General features: G+C 42.0%; 2 protein-coding genes across 3 annotated transcripts; one reads left to right on the forward strand and one right to left on the reverse strand.

Moving 5' to 3' along the window:
- The first annotated feature begins 187 nt into the window (after positions 1 to 187).
- On the forward strand, positions 188 to 8,391 carry LOC117573393 (actin nucleation-promoting factor WASL). 2 transcript variants are annotated; one of them, XM_034256593.2, is made up of 7 exons: positions 188 to 294; positions 1,248 to 1,428; positions 5,077 to 5,304; positions 5,644 to 6,306; positions 6,530 to 6,706; positions 6,773 to 6,958; positions 7,016 to 8,391. In XM_034256593.2, exons 2-7 carry the CDS (start codon positions 1,276 to 1,278, stop codon positions 7,271 to 7,273), a joined length of 1,665 nt encoding a protein of 554 aa, XP_034112484.1. In that variant the 5' UTR covers positions 188 to 294; positions 1,248 to 1,275; the 3' UTR covers positions 7,274 to 8,391. The 2 variants fall into 2 exon arrangements, with proteins under 2 accessions (XP_034112484.1, XP_034112487.1); XM_034256596.2 differs by lacking the exon at positions 188 to 294 and having other exon boundaries at positions 1,123 to 1,428.
- A 205-nt stretch (positions 8,392 to 8,596) lies between these two features.
- On the reverse strand, positions 8,597 to 12,801 carry LOC117573385 (nucleolar protein dao-5). Its single transcript, XM_034256580.2, has 4 exons — positions 12,506 to 12,801; positions 12,293 to 12,439; positions 12,027 to 12,229; positions 8,597 to 11,969 (listed from the first exon to the last, which is right to left on the reverse strand). Exons 1-4 carry the CDS (start codon positions 12,680 to 12,682, stop codon positions 8,873 to 8,875), a joined length of 3,624 nt encoding a protein of 1,207 aa, XP_034112471.1. The 5' UTR covers positions 12,683 to 12,801; the 3' UTR covers positions 8,597 to 8,872.
- Between the last annotated feature and the right edge of the window lie 405 nt (positions 12,802 to 13,206).

Consider the following 13,206-nt stretch of genomic DNA (forward strand, 5'->3'; position numbering starts at 1 on the left):
ACATAAATAAATTAGCTTATCCCATTTGAAATTAGCGTGTAGTTTCCAATAACCGCCATCTCGGACGAAACTTGGCGTTGTTTTAATTCACGGCTTCAAAGTGTGGCACACTTGGCTATCGATAAATATGACTGCGATAAATTTGTGGGCTTTGTGTTATATCGAATTGATGGTAACTCCATTATTGCGCATTTCAGTGTATACAGTCTGCGGTCTCACTTCGCTGGTATTTTAAGATTTTTATTACAAAAAAAAACATCAAACCAAAGCAGCGAAAAGCAGCCAGAGCAACGAGTGAGCAGAAATTAAAATAGTGACAAAACAAATTCATGCGCAAAAAAAATCAATGATTATTAAATGTGCTGGTGGACACAAACGAAACCGAGAACGACGCGACATGGCAGCGATGCAACGCCAACAACAACGCTGAAACAACCTTGAGCCCCCCTCACAAAAAAAAAAACGCAGTGAAGTCTCTTGACTATTTTCAAGCGAGCCAGCGTCTATTTACATTTTTACCCCACCTGGACTGAGAGGGCAGCACAGCAGACAGGTGTTGTTGTTGCTGTTGCTAGCTGTTGTTGTTGTTGGTGTTGTGCGCATTGACAGTCATCATCTTCAGTTGACGCGTTTTTATGGCTCGCCAAAGTGAACTCCCCAAGTGTATTTGTTAAATAACTCACACACATACCCAGACATAACGCATATCTATGTGTTGTATGAATGTGTGTGTGTAGATACATGCGTAGCTAATCAGTGACAGTGGTATTGCCAAAGATAAGGGCCAAAAAGGCAGCAAAACAGCAAACGGCAACGGCAAAACAGCATTGCCCACGTTTGTTTTTGTAGTGAAGCAGCTGGCTGAGCTAACTGAACTGATACTCGGGCTAAAACTGTGACTCAACCTTAAACAATATTCAGTCGATGTCGCTTTAGTAGTCGCTGTGTGTTGTTGTCACCATTGCGGTCGCTACCTTTCGTCTGCTCTCGTCGCGCCCGTGATTTGTGTGTTTTTCATTCATATACAAAAAACGAGAAAAAAAGAAAAGAAACAATAAATCCAGTTGACCAAATTTTTCGCAATAACTGTGATTTGGTTTGTTTTTGTTTTGGCATTTTTCATTCAATTAATGCATTGTGTTGTTTGCTTTAATTTTGGTTTTTTTGTAAAACGTTATTTAAATATTATTGTGTGCGACTCAACAATAAAACGCAAATGTTGTATGTATTTATCGTTATGAATACAGCTAAATAAGCCGCTGCGCCGCCGCATAAATGATCAGCACGTCGAACAGCAGCAGCCTGATGAGGTCACAGGACGGTCAGCAGGCAGCGGGGCTGCCGCGACCCAAAAACAATACCCCAAGCTCACAGCTGACGTCCGATGAGAATTATGCTGTATTTCAGTTATTGGGGAGAAAGTGTCAGGTGAGTCGTCATCACATTTAACATATATTCAATCTGAAGGGGTACTTTTTATTTATATTTGTTTCAACATTCATTTATTTATACTTTCATGTTATAGTAAATGAGTGATTAATCCATATGTATGATTAATGTAACTTTACGCAAATGCGTCATATGAAAGGGAGTTGTAGTTCGCTTATGTATTATCGATGACAATTTCAATTTAATTATGCTTACGATTACAAATTCATTAGATGCAAATTAAACAATTTGCAACCTTGGCTTATATATCGTTTTGCACGCATCCAAATGCGTTCATCTACATGTAAAAATTTGCCAACCTTGATTTACATACACAATATCAGAGCGCAGCCTATTTCGATAGGTTTCGTTTATCGGAAGCACACTATGTCTGTGTGTGTGTGTTCTATATTCATCAGCTTGATAAACCATTTCCTGCGGCTGCAAATGTCGTCAGCAGTAGCTCAAGTATCACCTAATGCTGCAATAATGTTAATGCACTGTGCCGATTGAAACGGTGTTGCAGAACCTTGAAAGTATTTGATTCGCCTGTACATTTTTTTTGGGTTCATACATTATTTGAAACGCAAATATGATGGTATACTTTTACAGGAATCCGCTTGTTATCAGTAATTCGTGGATTTGAGTGCCAAGTCATACGCAAAATTCACTTTTTCGATACTCATTTATTTTTAAAGCCGTTTCGGCTCACAAAATTGCCAAGAAACCACCGACGCAACAACAACATTCATAGCACTTTAAGAATTTCAAAAAGTTGATAAGGTTTTGCAATTGATAAATGCTAAAGAACAAATAATGGAACACACTTTATCTTATCGCGTACTCTCCCATTACTTCATTCCAAACCAACTGCCTGTCCACCCAATGCCAACTACATGAAAACGATTGTTGATAACAGCAAAAAGAACGTCTGTTGCAACTTGGCCAATACTAGAGAATTTTCTACACTGGCCAAATATTACAATATTACACTGCATATAAAGCGAAAACGCTATACTTACATTGTACTTATGGCTATGATCATAATTATTATACTGACACGATATGTAAAAGTTGTTTGTTTGTTTTTAATTGTAATTCACGCTTTGCTAATTTTCGACTTTCCATTGACAAACATTTAAAATGCTTTTTAAAGCTTTTTGCGAACGTTAAAAATAAGCAATTCGTTTTTATTCGACTTGCCAAATACACTATATTACGCTATGTGCCGGTTTTTGACCTCTAGTTAATACGTTGCTAACAGTTAACGGTTTAATCTCTCCGTTATCGATTTGCTGAATGAAATTTATTTAACCGACCGATAACTATGTATCGATTTCACACAAGCATAAGAAACTTGACTAAAGTTCTTAATCTAAATAAAAAACTAATGCTGTGTCGCATTGATTTTACTTTATTTTACTTTACCTCAAGTACGTCATTATCTGCAGCATTACATTTAAATTATTAATATTAGTTACAGTTGTGCAAATAACTTGTTGTACACGCCCATTTCGCCCCCATTGCTCTGACTGTGGTTGATGACACAGCAGCCGCAACAGTCGCGCAAGTCTCCAAACGCAGTCGCTGCTGCTGCGCTGCTGCTGCAGTTGACGTCGCAGTCGTCGTTGTGGTGCAGTCGTCAGCATGTGATAACGCTAAAGCCAAACACAGAATTACCTCACTTGCTGTTATTGTTATTGCTGTTGTTGCAGCAGTTCATTTGTCGCTCATTTGTTCGCATTTATTTGTATAAACTTATTTAACGCATATTTTTGTACGTTTGCCAACTGGAAACTGGACTTTCTAATTGCTGTTTATGTCTGTTTTGCCTTTTGTCTGTTTTGAACTGTTGCCGTTTGCAGACGCTACTGCTTTGTTGTTATTGTTATTGCTGTTGTTGTTGTTGTAACTGGGCTTTAATGCGCTCCATTGCTTTGCTGCTGGTTTGGCCCTCTACACACCCCACAAAAGAGCAGAGCGGTCTTAGCCAAGCTGAGCTGGGTCGTCCAGTTATTTGTTGTTGTCGTTCGGTTGACGTTGCCATCGATTTTTATGCTTTGGCAAGAAACAACAAGCTAGCTGCTTGTACCATGTACATAGAAGGCAAGACATCATTTTACAATGCTACTTATGTCCACACACATACAAAGTCACTACATACACTTACAAACACACATAAGCTTAAACATCAATAAAAATTCAAATGTGTTCACAATTTCGCACTTGCGCCGCGTGGGCAAGACAAACACATTAACATCGACATCATTGTGAATGTCTCTTTCAGAGGTCAAAAAGAGAGACAGAGAGAGCGAAAGAGAGATCCATCGATAAACGATAGGGTTGAGAATTGTAGCTATCGGCATTCTTTGCAGCGCCGCCCAATGCGACAAATGTTCCATCAATTAGTGAGATTGCTGCTGCTGCTGCTGTTGGCGCCGGCACGCGACCTGGTCATGGCCATCACTTTTTTTTATATTTTTGGCTAAATGTCAAGTGTTACGGCCATGGCCAATCCAACAAATATTGAATATTGTAGTAGACATGCTCTTGAACGTTTTACTCTATTTGTCTACTATAATTTTATTCTTTGCATTTTATTTATTTGCAATTAAATTGTTAGATAATTAACTCATTTGCGAATATGTATGTACATAGTAAATGGAGTATGAATGTAAGAAATCTGTTTGTCAAAAATCTTTGTAGTTACCAAATATTTATTTGACTTATGGCCAATTAACGGCATTTCAGAGTCTACAAAGCGGAGACTCGAACGAACAGCTTAATTAACACCGCAGCTCTAACATCTTCTAAGCTCTAAAAATTTCACTTTACAGCTGTTAAGTGGAATGTTAACACTGTAGAGTTTAAGTTCAGCTTGAGTTCTGCTTGATTGCCAATCCTTGAGACTGTTTTATTTTATGGCGCCACATGACATTTGGCAAGGATTTAAATTGCGGCAGTTTTGCGGCCGTGTTGTCGCCTGCATTTCCTGCGCTGCCAATAAAAACGAAGTCTTAAATCAGACGCAATGCATTTCCGTTGCGCATTTGAGACAGAAGAATAATAAAGTATGAATGTGTGTTTGTGTTGTGCAAGTCTACTCAAAACTAGCAACTAGATGGAGTCCACAAAGCTTGGGCCGTGGCCTGTGGCTGCGCGCTTCTCTGAAGTACGTGCTGGCCATCTTAAGCGGTCAGATTAGTGATGGCAACTTGCAGTTGAATGACAGTTTGAATGAAATGCGCTGATGTTGGATGTCGATGTGTGAATGTGGATGTCAGTGGATGGATGTGGTTGTCGATGTCGTCGTGAATGTGGCTAATCGGTATTCAAATAAGCAAACATTTGCGTATTGGCCATAGACGCGGACAGCAAGACGGTCGCAAAGCGCGAAACTGAAAGTCAGATGAGTTTCTCAACTCGAACGCGACAGTTCACAGTCTTTGGCCACTGCATTCAAATGAGGCGCAAACTGAAGGTAACCGTTTTTCGTTGCTGCTGCTATTCGATTAGATAATCTGTATGGGAACTGGAGCTCTAACTGTAATAATTTGGGATGGGTCGATGATTACGATGATGATGATGATGATAACGCAATAGTGACATTTAATAATCGATGACAATCGATTGCTCTCATTTTTGCAGTCACTCAACACTGCCGTTGTGCAGATCTACAAAACGGAGGGCAGCGCCCACTCGCACTGGAAGAAGAAGCATACGGGAGTCGTGTGCTTTGTTAAGGACAGCGCCATACGTTCGTATTTCCTGCGTGCCTATTGCCTCATCAGGAATGAACTGATCTGGGAGCATGAGATCTACGATGGCATGAAGATTGTGAAATCGCGACCCTTCCTGCTCACTTTTGAAGGCAACGTAAGTAAAATAAATTAAAATAAACTGGTGCGCGATATTTAAAAACAAACATAAATTCTACTTAAATTGCAAAACCATATTGCTTTTGCGTAATCCGCCTATGAGAATTGCTAAGCTATTTTTGCAAACTAAATTCAACCTGGATGACTCGTGAAATTCCGGAACATAAAGCCATAATTACAAATTTATCGATAATCGTTAACTTTGAATGTACGATTTCTCGATAACAACTAATTTTAAATTCAGAACTTAATCGATAAACTGAAAAAGTCTGAACTGCAACTGTGAAGCATTACATTTATAATCTTTCAATGACAATGTCTACCACTCTTCTTCTAGGATGGCTACGTGGGATTGAACTTTGTCTCCGAGGATGAATGCGATTCGTTCTTTCAGATGGTGGACGCCACCCTCGAGACGCGCAATCGCAAGCGCCAGGAGAAACGCAATCGCCAAAAGGCGCAACAAGCGCCCAATGCGCCAACAGCGCCGCTGCCACGCGAACCTGCGCGGCCACCTTCAATTCAACAGAACCGAGGCGCATCCGCCTTGGATGGCAATACCGTGCAGTTGCGCAACAATAAGATTGGCTCGGTGACGCTGGCACCAGCGGCTCCAACGCCGGCGCCAACGAAAAACTTCTTGTCCACCAACTTTGGACTGAGCGGTGGATCGGGTGGCAAGGATAAGAAGCGGAAGTATAAAGTCACCAAAGCGGACATCAGTCAGCCGACAAATTTCGTGCACATCAGTCATGTGGGCTGGAATGCAGACAAGGGTTTCGATCTGACTGGCAATGAGAACGATAAAGTGCTAACCGATTTCTTTGCCAAGGCGGGTGTCTCAGAGTCGGAGCTAAATGATCGCGATACCCGTGCATTCATCTATGACTTTATTAAGAGCAATAATGTGCTGGATTCGGTCAAGCAGGAGGAGATTGAATCGCCCACGCAGCCAACAGCGCATATGCCGCCGCCGGTGCCCAGTCGCCAAGCTCATCATGTAAGTACAACCGGATGCTCATTAATTATAGCTGCTCGCTATTTAGCATTTGAAGACTCTATTAACTAAACATACTCAACTGTAATGTAAATGTTAATAGTTCTGTTAAGAATAATTTGAGGTGTGCTGAAGATGTTTATACCAGAAAATCATTCTTTTTAATATCGTCCGTAGCTTTTCCACTTCTTTGCTCTTAATCTTATGGCTTTTTCTTGCTTTACAGTCACAGAATGGCAACCAAAGAAGTGCGCCGCCGCCACCGCCGGCTCGACAACCGCCGCCGCCGTTGCCGTCAACGGCACCTGGCGCTTCACGTGCACCGGCGCCACCTAGCAGACCGCCACCCATCACTACGGCGCCACCGCCGCCGCCACCAACGGTCTCTCCGCCTGCAGCAGCGGTAAGTTACTAAGCCTTGGTTTCTTATTGGTCAGATTACTAATAGATATATCTGGTATTATTACAGCCACCACCACCGCCACCACCTCCGCCAGCGGTTGCACCACCACCACCGCCACCAATGCCCGTAGCTGAAATACCCGTCATTGCAACCAATCTAGCACCAGTTCAGGCCAGCAAAGCGCCTGTGCCCGTGGAAACGGATTCACGCAGTGCGCTCATGGATGAGATACGCAAGGGCAAAATGCTTAAGGTGAGTAGCATATATTTAATACTCATTTTCAAAGCTAATCGTTATTCTTTGTTGCAGGCTGTGGACCACAGCAATGCAAGCCCCGCCTCCGGTGGTGATCTGCGTGATAATCTATTGGGTCAGATACGCGAGGGTTACGCACTGAAACCGGTGACGGAACGCAAATTGGCTGAACAACGTGTCAGTGACGATGGCACCGGCGGCACCGATGCTTTGGCCGATGCACTGCGTCGTGCGTTGGCGGCACGTGGCACTGTGATGCACTCGGACGATGAGGAGAGTAGCACTAGCTCAGACAATGATTGGTCCGAGTAAATTTGCACCTAGGCAAATATATGAAGCCTAGACAAACAAACAAAAAAGATGAGACGATGGATGTGGCAAAATTATTCCAAATATAAAAGCAATAATTTAATTTTGTGCTTTGGCATTTTAGATTTATCGTCCAGATAAATCGCTGTACATACCGTTTTAGTGAATTTTCATACCTCTTTAATTTAATATTTTAAAGTGTAAACAAAAGAAACAAAGGCAAGAAAACCACAAGTTAATAACCACAATAATTAATAGCAAAGACTTTGCGTTTTATGAAAATCACATTTGCATATCCTTACCCCTTACCTTCAATTTGCTCAAAAGGCGTAATCAAAAGATCAAATCATAAAGCAAAGAAGTATATATACAATATATATATATATCTATATTTATGTATGCATATATACAAACAATGTATTGCCACAACAATAACCTTATATATGTATATCTACACTTAACTTCTTCAGAGAGATGTGCCAAAAAACAGAAATGAAAGAAATTGATATAGACCCAAATTAACACCCCACTATACACAACAATCCGAAGCAAAGTCTGTATGATGAGACCTAAGAAAATTTTTAATGAAAATGTGCCTAAATGACTAGCCTAGGCCAATGGGAAAACTATTAACTAAACTACTCTTGTAGAGAGCTATATGCGTTCCCTTTAACATAATCTAGACAAATGCGCGAACTGAAGATCGAAACTAACTGATTGCATAAGTATCAAATTTGCCTATAAATAACAAGCAAAATATTTAAATATATATATAATTCAAATTACAATATTAACTTCCCAATAACTAATCAAGTTGCGAAATAAATTAACAAATTTATTATTAAAAAATTTTGCTCAACAAAACAATTTATAAAAACATTTCAATAATTAGCTAATTCTTAACAAAATAATAATGTGTGAAAATTTATGTTATTTAATCCCTTTTTCCAAAAACGAAAAACCTAATGCTTCCTGTCGCTTCTTGCAAAGAAGCTTCTAACTTCATCTTTAAAACTATGACATTTTATTTTCGACCCAAGAACTAAGTATTAATGCTTTTTAGTTAGTTATTGCATAAAATGCAAAATAATAATTACATAATTATAAACAATAAAACAAAACGTAGTCATTTCATTCTATATGTTGTATGAATATTGAAATTACTTGAGCGTGAATCCTTTTTGTGAATCAATCTGTGTGTGTTAAAAAAATATTGGATAAAGAGTCGAAAGGTTTTTGTGCGATTTGTGTATTTAAATACATATACGTACATGTATTCTATATATACTTATATTATATATATATATAGAGATAATCTATTGTATTATATAAGCCATTAATTTATGTAATTTACGTAAATAAAGTTGTGTATATCTAACTTAATATAACTAAGGATTTACCATTTACTTTTTACTGTATTTTATTCGAATTTGGTAACGTAAGTTGTTTTTTTTTTTTGTGGTTTAGTTTTTTGCGATGAGGACTTGAGTGACAATATGTATATGTAGTATTTACAGGGGAGTAACGGGTATGGCGACTACAAGAGGATAACATATATAATGTATGTTCATTTTAAGTTAATAATCCTATGTGTTAACTAGCTTAGATATTACGGTTTTCCTGAGGAGCCACATTCGCATCGTCATTAAGTTCACGTTCAATGTTGGCGTTGTTATTGTTCTCGGCAATTTCATTGATATTGGAATCATCGTTAATCTCACAGCGCTGCTGTTGCTGTTGACGCTCGTGCCGCTGATGCTCTTGCTGCTGCTCATTGATGCGATTCTCAGTCTCTTCATTGGCACTCGACGCATTCTCACTGCAGCTAGGAGTTGCACTTGAGGTTCCTGCCTCCACTTCCTGCTGCTCTTCGACTGCCGGTAGCGCAAGTTGCTCCTCCGCCTGTTCCGTGGCGGACAACTCATGGTTAAGCACATTTTGCTGCTCCTCATCGCAATTGTAGTTGGTTGAGGTGCTAGATGGGTCAAAGAATGGCTGCGCCAGCGTTTCGCTTTCTTTGGGCGCACTTAGGTTAACCTCGGGGCAGGTGACATTCTCTTCACTGTGGCTGCTCTTCTCTGGAGTTTGCGGTTCATCAACTGGCAACGTTTCCTCTGCTTGGCTGCAAACGCTGGTGATGACAAAGTTAAAGGCGGGCGCGCTGCTTGGCGCCAATTCTGGCTCAGGTTGAGCTGCTGGTGGCGTTTCCTCTGCTGCAATTGACTTCTCCTCTTCTGCAGAGGACTCAAGAATTGCAGTTGCTTCTACTGCGGTGATTGCTGTGCCTTCGACATTTTCCACATTCTCATTCTCAGGCCCTGACTCGACTTGCATCGGCTGCGACTCTAATTTCTCTGATTCTGCCACCTGTGGTTCCATTTGTGGCTCCTGTGGCTGCTCTAGGGCTCTTTCTGTCGCTTCTTCCAGCACTGAAGTATTTTCTGGTTCCACTTGCATCTGCTCCGACTCGCAGTGTTCCTCTACTTCGGCATTTTCAACTGCCGCTTGCTCTTCCAAAGGTGGGAGCTCTATTTCTTGATAAATGCGCTCGTCCTGCTCTTCGTACGTATCCATATTCTCCTCTGCCTCATCGGCTGACGAAGCGCTGTCATCATCATCGTCGTCGTCATCATCACTTTCCTCGCTAGCACGTGAACCATTGCACTGCAAGTTGTCCGCTTCGCTGCCATTGATATCCACATCGGAAATGTGCAAATCCTTCTCCTGCTTAATAACCACATTGCTCAAATCCAAATTGTTGATATAGGCAGCTTCCTCGTCGACTTTCTCATTGTGATTAATCTCACTAGTTGCCTCTGCCATCTGCTCCTGCTCCGTCTGCTCTTCATGCTCATCCGCATAGCCACGATTAAGTGGCTCCGGTTTAATAGCGATATTAAAAGGCATCGTTGCACCACTTTCCACTGCCACAATTTGTGGCAGCTGCATTTCCACCGCAGGTGTGCTTGATGAGCTTGGCGCTGCCCTTGACATGCCACCTGTGCTCTTCCTGGCCGTTGATTTTGTGCTGGTTGATTTCCTAGCGGTCTTCGGAGCGTTCTCTGCAGGTGCTTCATTGGGCACCGCTTCAACAGCGCTCTCCGTCGGCATTGCTTCCTCGGCCATGGCCACACCGCTGGCTATATGCGTGATCTGCATCAAACGATCAAGCTCCAAGCGATTGGGTTTCACATCCTCCGTCTCTGGCTCCCGACTGCTGCTCGTTGCTGCTGGCTGCTCTTCGGTGAAGCTGCTGCTCTCCAACTGCAGCATGGGAATACTCGTCATGACAGTGGCTTGTGGCTCAAACTCGGCCTGTTGTGCCACATCTTCGTAGTTTTCGTCTACACGCTCCTGCTTGATGGTAACCATGGCACTACTTGATGCGGGCATCTCAGCTGCATTGTCTGTATTTTCTGCACTAGGTGTTGCTTCTTCCGATTCCCTATAGCGCTCCTTGTGCTTTCGCTTCTTTTTCTTTTTGGCGCTCTTGGATTGAAGCTGCAGATCGTTGTCATCATCGTCCACAATGGATGAATTGAGTTGCCCATGATTCTTAGTGATTTTAAGCTTAAGCTTGAGCGGCTCTTGTTTGATTTGCACGCCATCGCCTAGCTGCTGCTGTTCATAGGCTTCATCGATGATCTCTTGTTTGACAGACACTGTTGGAGCATCAGCAGGCGCAGCATCATCATCTGCTGCTGTTGCCGCTGCTGGTGCATCATGATCTGCTGCTGTTGCCACTGACGGTGCACCGTCATCTGGTGCTGTTGCTGCTGCCGATTCATCGTCATCGCTGTCATCGTTGCGAAAATCATCGTAGTCAGCGGGTGGATCCTCATCCGGTTCGCTTTCCGTTGGCTCCACAACTGGTTGCAGCTGCGGTCCAGTATCATCGATATGCACCTCGGGCTCATGCTTAATGCTGACCAGCGTGCTCATTGTATTCTTGAGCAGCTGATCGACGCGTTTCAAATAGGATTTCGTTGAGACACGCTCGTTGTTCCGGCCCAGCGAATTGGGCTCTAGGGAGGCACGCAGCAGCGGCGATGTTAAGCGTTCTAGCACCACAACGGGTTGCATATCAGATTGCGCTGCATTCTCTATTGCAGGACTCTCCTCATTGTCCACGTCATACTCGTTCTTGATGCGCATTTGCGCCTCGTGATCAGCCACCTCGGGCATTATGTGCTTCGAGTGACTCAAATAGATCTTGGGACAGTGCGGCGCGTGTCGCATATAGGCCACCTCGGTGTTGAGTGCACGACTACAGCCACCACATTTGCGAGTGCGCCGGGCACACGGATGTGTATTGTAGAAATAGTTGGTCAAGAACGTCTTCTTACACAACGGACACTCGCGATCGAGCACCAGTAAACCAATTGGCGTCGTTGGCGTGTGTTCGCGCAAATGTCGCGTGAAAGCGTAATTGTTGGCCACGCTTGCATTACACTGGGGACACTGGTAGGGCGTCTTGGACAGCTTGTGCCACAGTTGATGCGCCTTGATGTCACTAGCGTTGTGGTGCGTCTGATTGCAGGCATAGCATGAGTATCGCGCTATCGACGGCACGTGCGCTGCGGCCCTGTGCTCCTCCGCTTCCTCCTTGCTGGCGAAACGTTCGCTACACACACTGCAACTGGCTTTGCGACGCTTTTTGCCAAGTAAGCTGCCATCAGCATCCGTGGGTTCCTCCTTGCTGCAGGTAATCAGTACATTATCTTGTAACTGAATTTGTATACTTTAATTGACTTACATCTCAGTTTTGCTGGCTGGCAGCAGTTGTTGCTGTTGTAGGCGCTGCTTCTTGCGCCAGGCAACGGGCTCGTGCTTAACTGCATCCAAGGATAACTCGCTGCTGTTTGTGGGCTTGGCATTATCATCAGTTTTGCGTTTACGACCACGCTTATTGCCCGTGGGCAGCGGTTCGCTCTTAAAGATTGGCTTCACATCCATCAGCTGCGAAAGCAAGATATGTTTAATTATTGTCATTGCTTCTATATTTAAATTATTCGCACTCACCGTTTGTGGATCGGCCTGTTTCAGGCCCAGCAGTTTACGCGTTTGTTTGTTGGTTGCATGGCACATTTCACGAAACTCGAAAAAATCATTGATTTTATCCACACACAAACTGCACATTGTCTGTGGCATTTTGTCGTCTTGCGACACCTGCAACAAAAACAAATGGGGGTGTATTTTCCACGACCACACCTTTGTTAAGGATTAAAGACTCACCGTGAAGCCAACCAATTCGTAAACCTTTTGACTCAAACTGGGCTCGTCCAGATCTATAATCTCGCTCTCCATCGGTAATATTGGCACCTTGGACGGATTATCAATGCCGCACAGGCGACATATCTTGTACAAATTCGCCCTGAGAGCTGCATCGATCTTGAAAGCGAAACGCTCCATGTTGCTGATGCTTTTTTGCTTTCAACTTTTCAATTCAATTTGTTTTTGCTACATATTTGTTGTTGAAGTTTTTGCAGGAAAAAAAGTGTTTTAATTTTTGTTTATTACCTACAGAATTCGCAGTGTGGCCAACTATGTGCTTGCTAACAAATCGAGCACGGTCACGCTGTCCAGGGCTACACTACAAGCATGTTAAAAGTAGTGAAGAGCCAATATAGTGACTTTTGGTGTAAGTGTTGTGACATATATTATATTAAATGAAACACTTGTTTTAAATTAATTAAATGTATTGTACGCATATTATTACTTATATATAATATTATCTTTAAAATAACTATTTTGAAAAAAAAATATACGAAACTTCAAATTTAATTAATCTAGTACCAAACCATTATTATATATAAAAGATGCATTTGTAATTAATAAAATTAGTATAGAAGTAAAAATTCTTTGTATAGAAAGTAAAAATTGTAGAAATAAAAATAATTTTAATAAATAAAATAAAAATTTAAATTTCGTTAGTC

This window comes from Drosophila albomicans, chromosome 2R (genome assembly GCF_009650485.2).
Source record: "Drosophila albomicans strain 15112-1751.03 chromosome 2R, ASM965048v2, whole genome shotgun sequence".
Classification (NCBI taxonomy): domain Eukaryota; kingdom Metazoa; phylum Arthropoda; class Insecta; order Diptera; family Drosophilidae; genus Drosophila; species Drosophila albomicans.

Coding starts and splice junctions, on each gene's coding strand:
- LOC117573393 (XM_034256593.2), top strand. CDS start 1,276: ATGATCAGCACGTCGAACAGCAGCAGCCTGATGAGGTCACAGGACGGT. Junction 1,429..5,076: donor TATTGGGGAGAAAGTGTCAG/GTGAGTCGTCAT, acceptor TCATTTTTGCAG/TCACTCAACACTGCCGTTGT. Junction 6,307..6,529: donor CCAGTCGCCAAGCTCATCAT/GTAAGTACAACC, acceptor CTTGCTTTACAG/TCACAGAATGGCAACCAAAG.
- LOC117573385 (XM_034256580.2), bottom strand. CDS start 12,682: ATGGAGCGTTTCGCTTTCAAGATCGATGCAGCTCTCAGGGCGAATTTG. Junction 12,230..12,292: donor AACAGGCCGATCCACAAACG/GTGAGTGCGAAT, acceptor TTGCTTTCGCAG/CTGATGGATGTGAAGCCAAT. Junction 11,970..12,026: donor CCAGCCAGCAAAACTGAGAT/GTAAGTCAATTA, acceptor GATTACCTGCAG/CAAGGAGGAACCCACGGATG.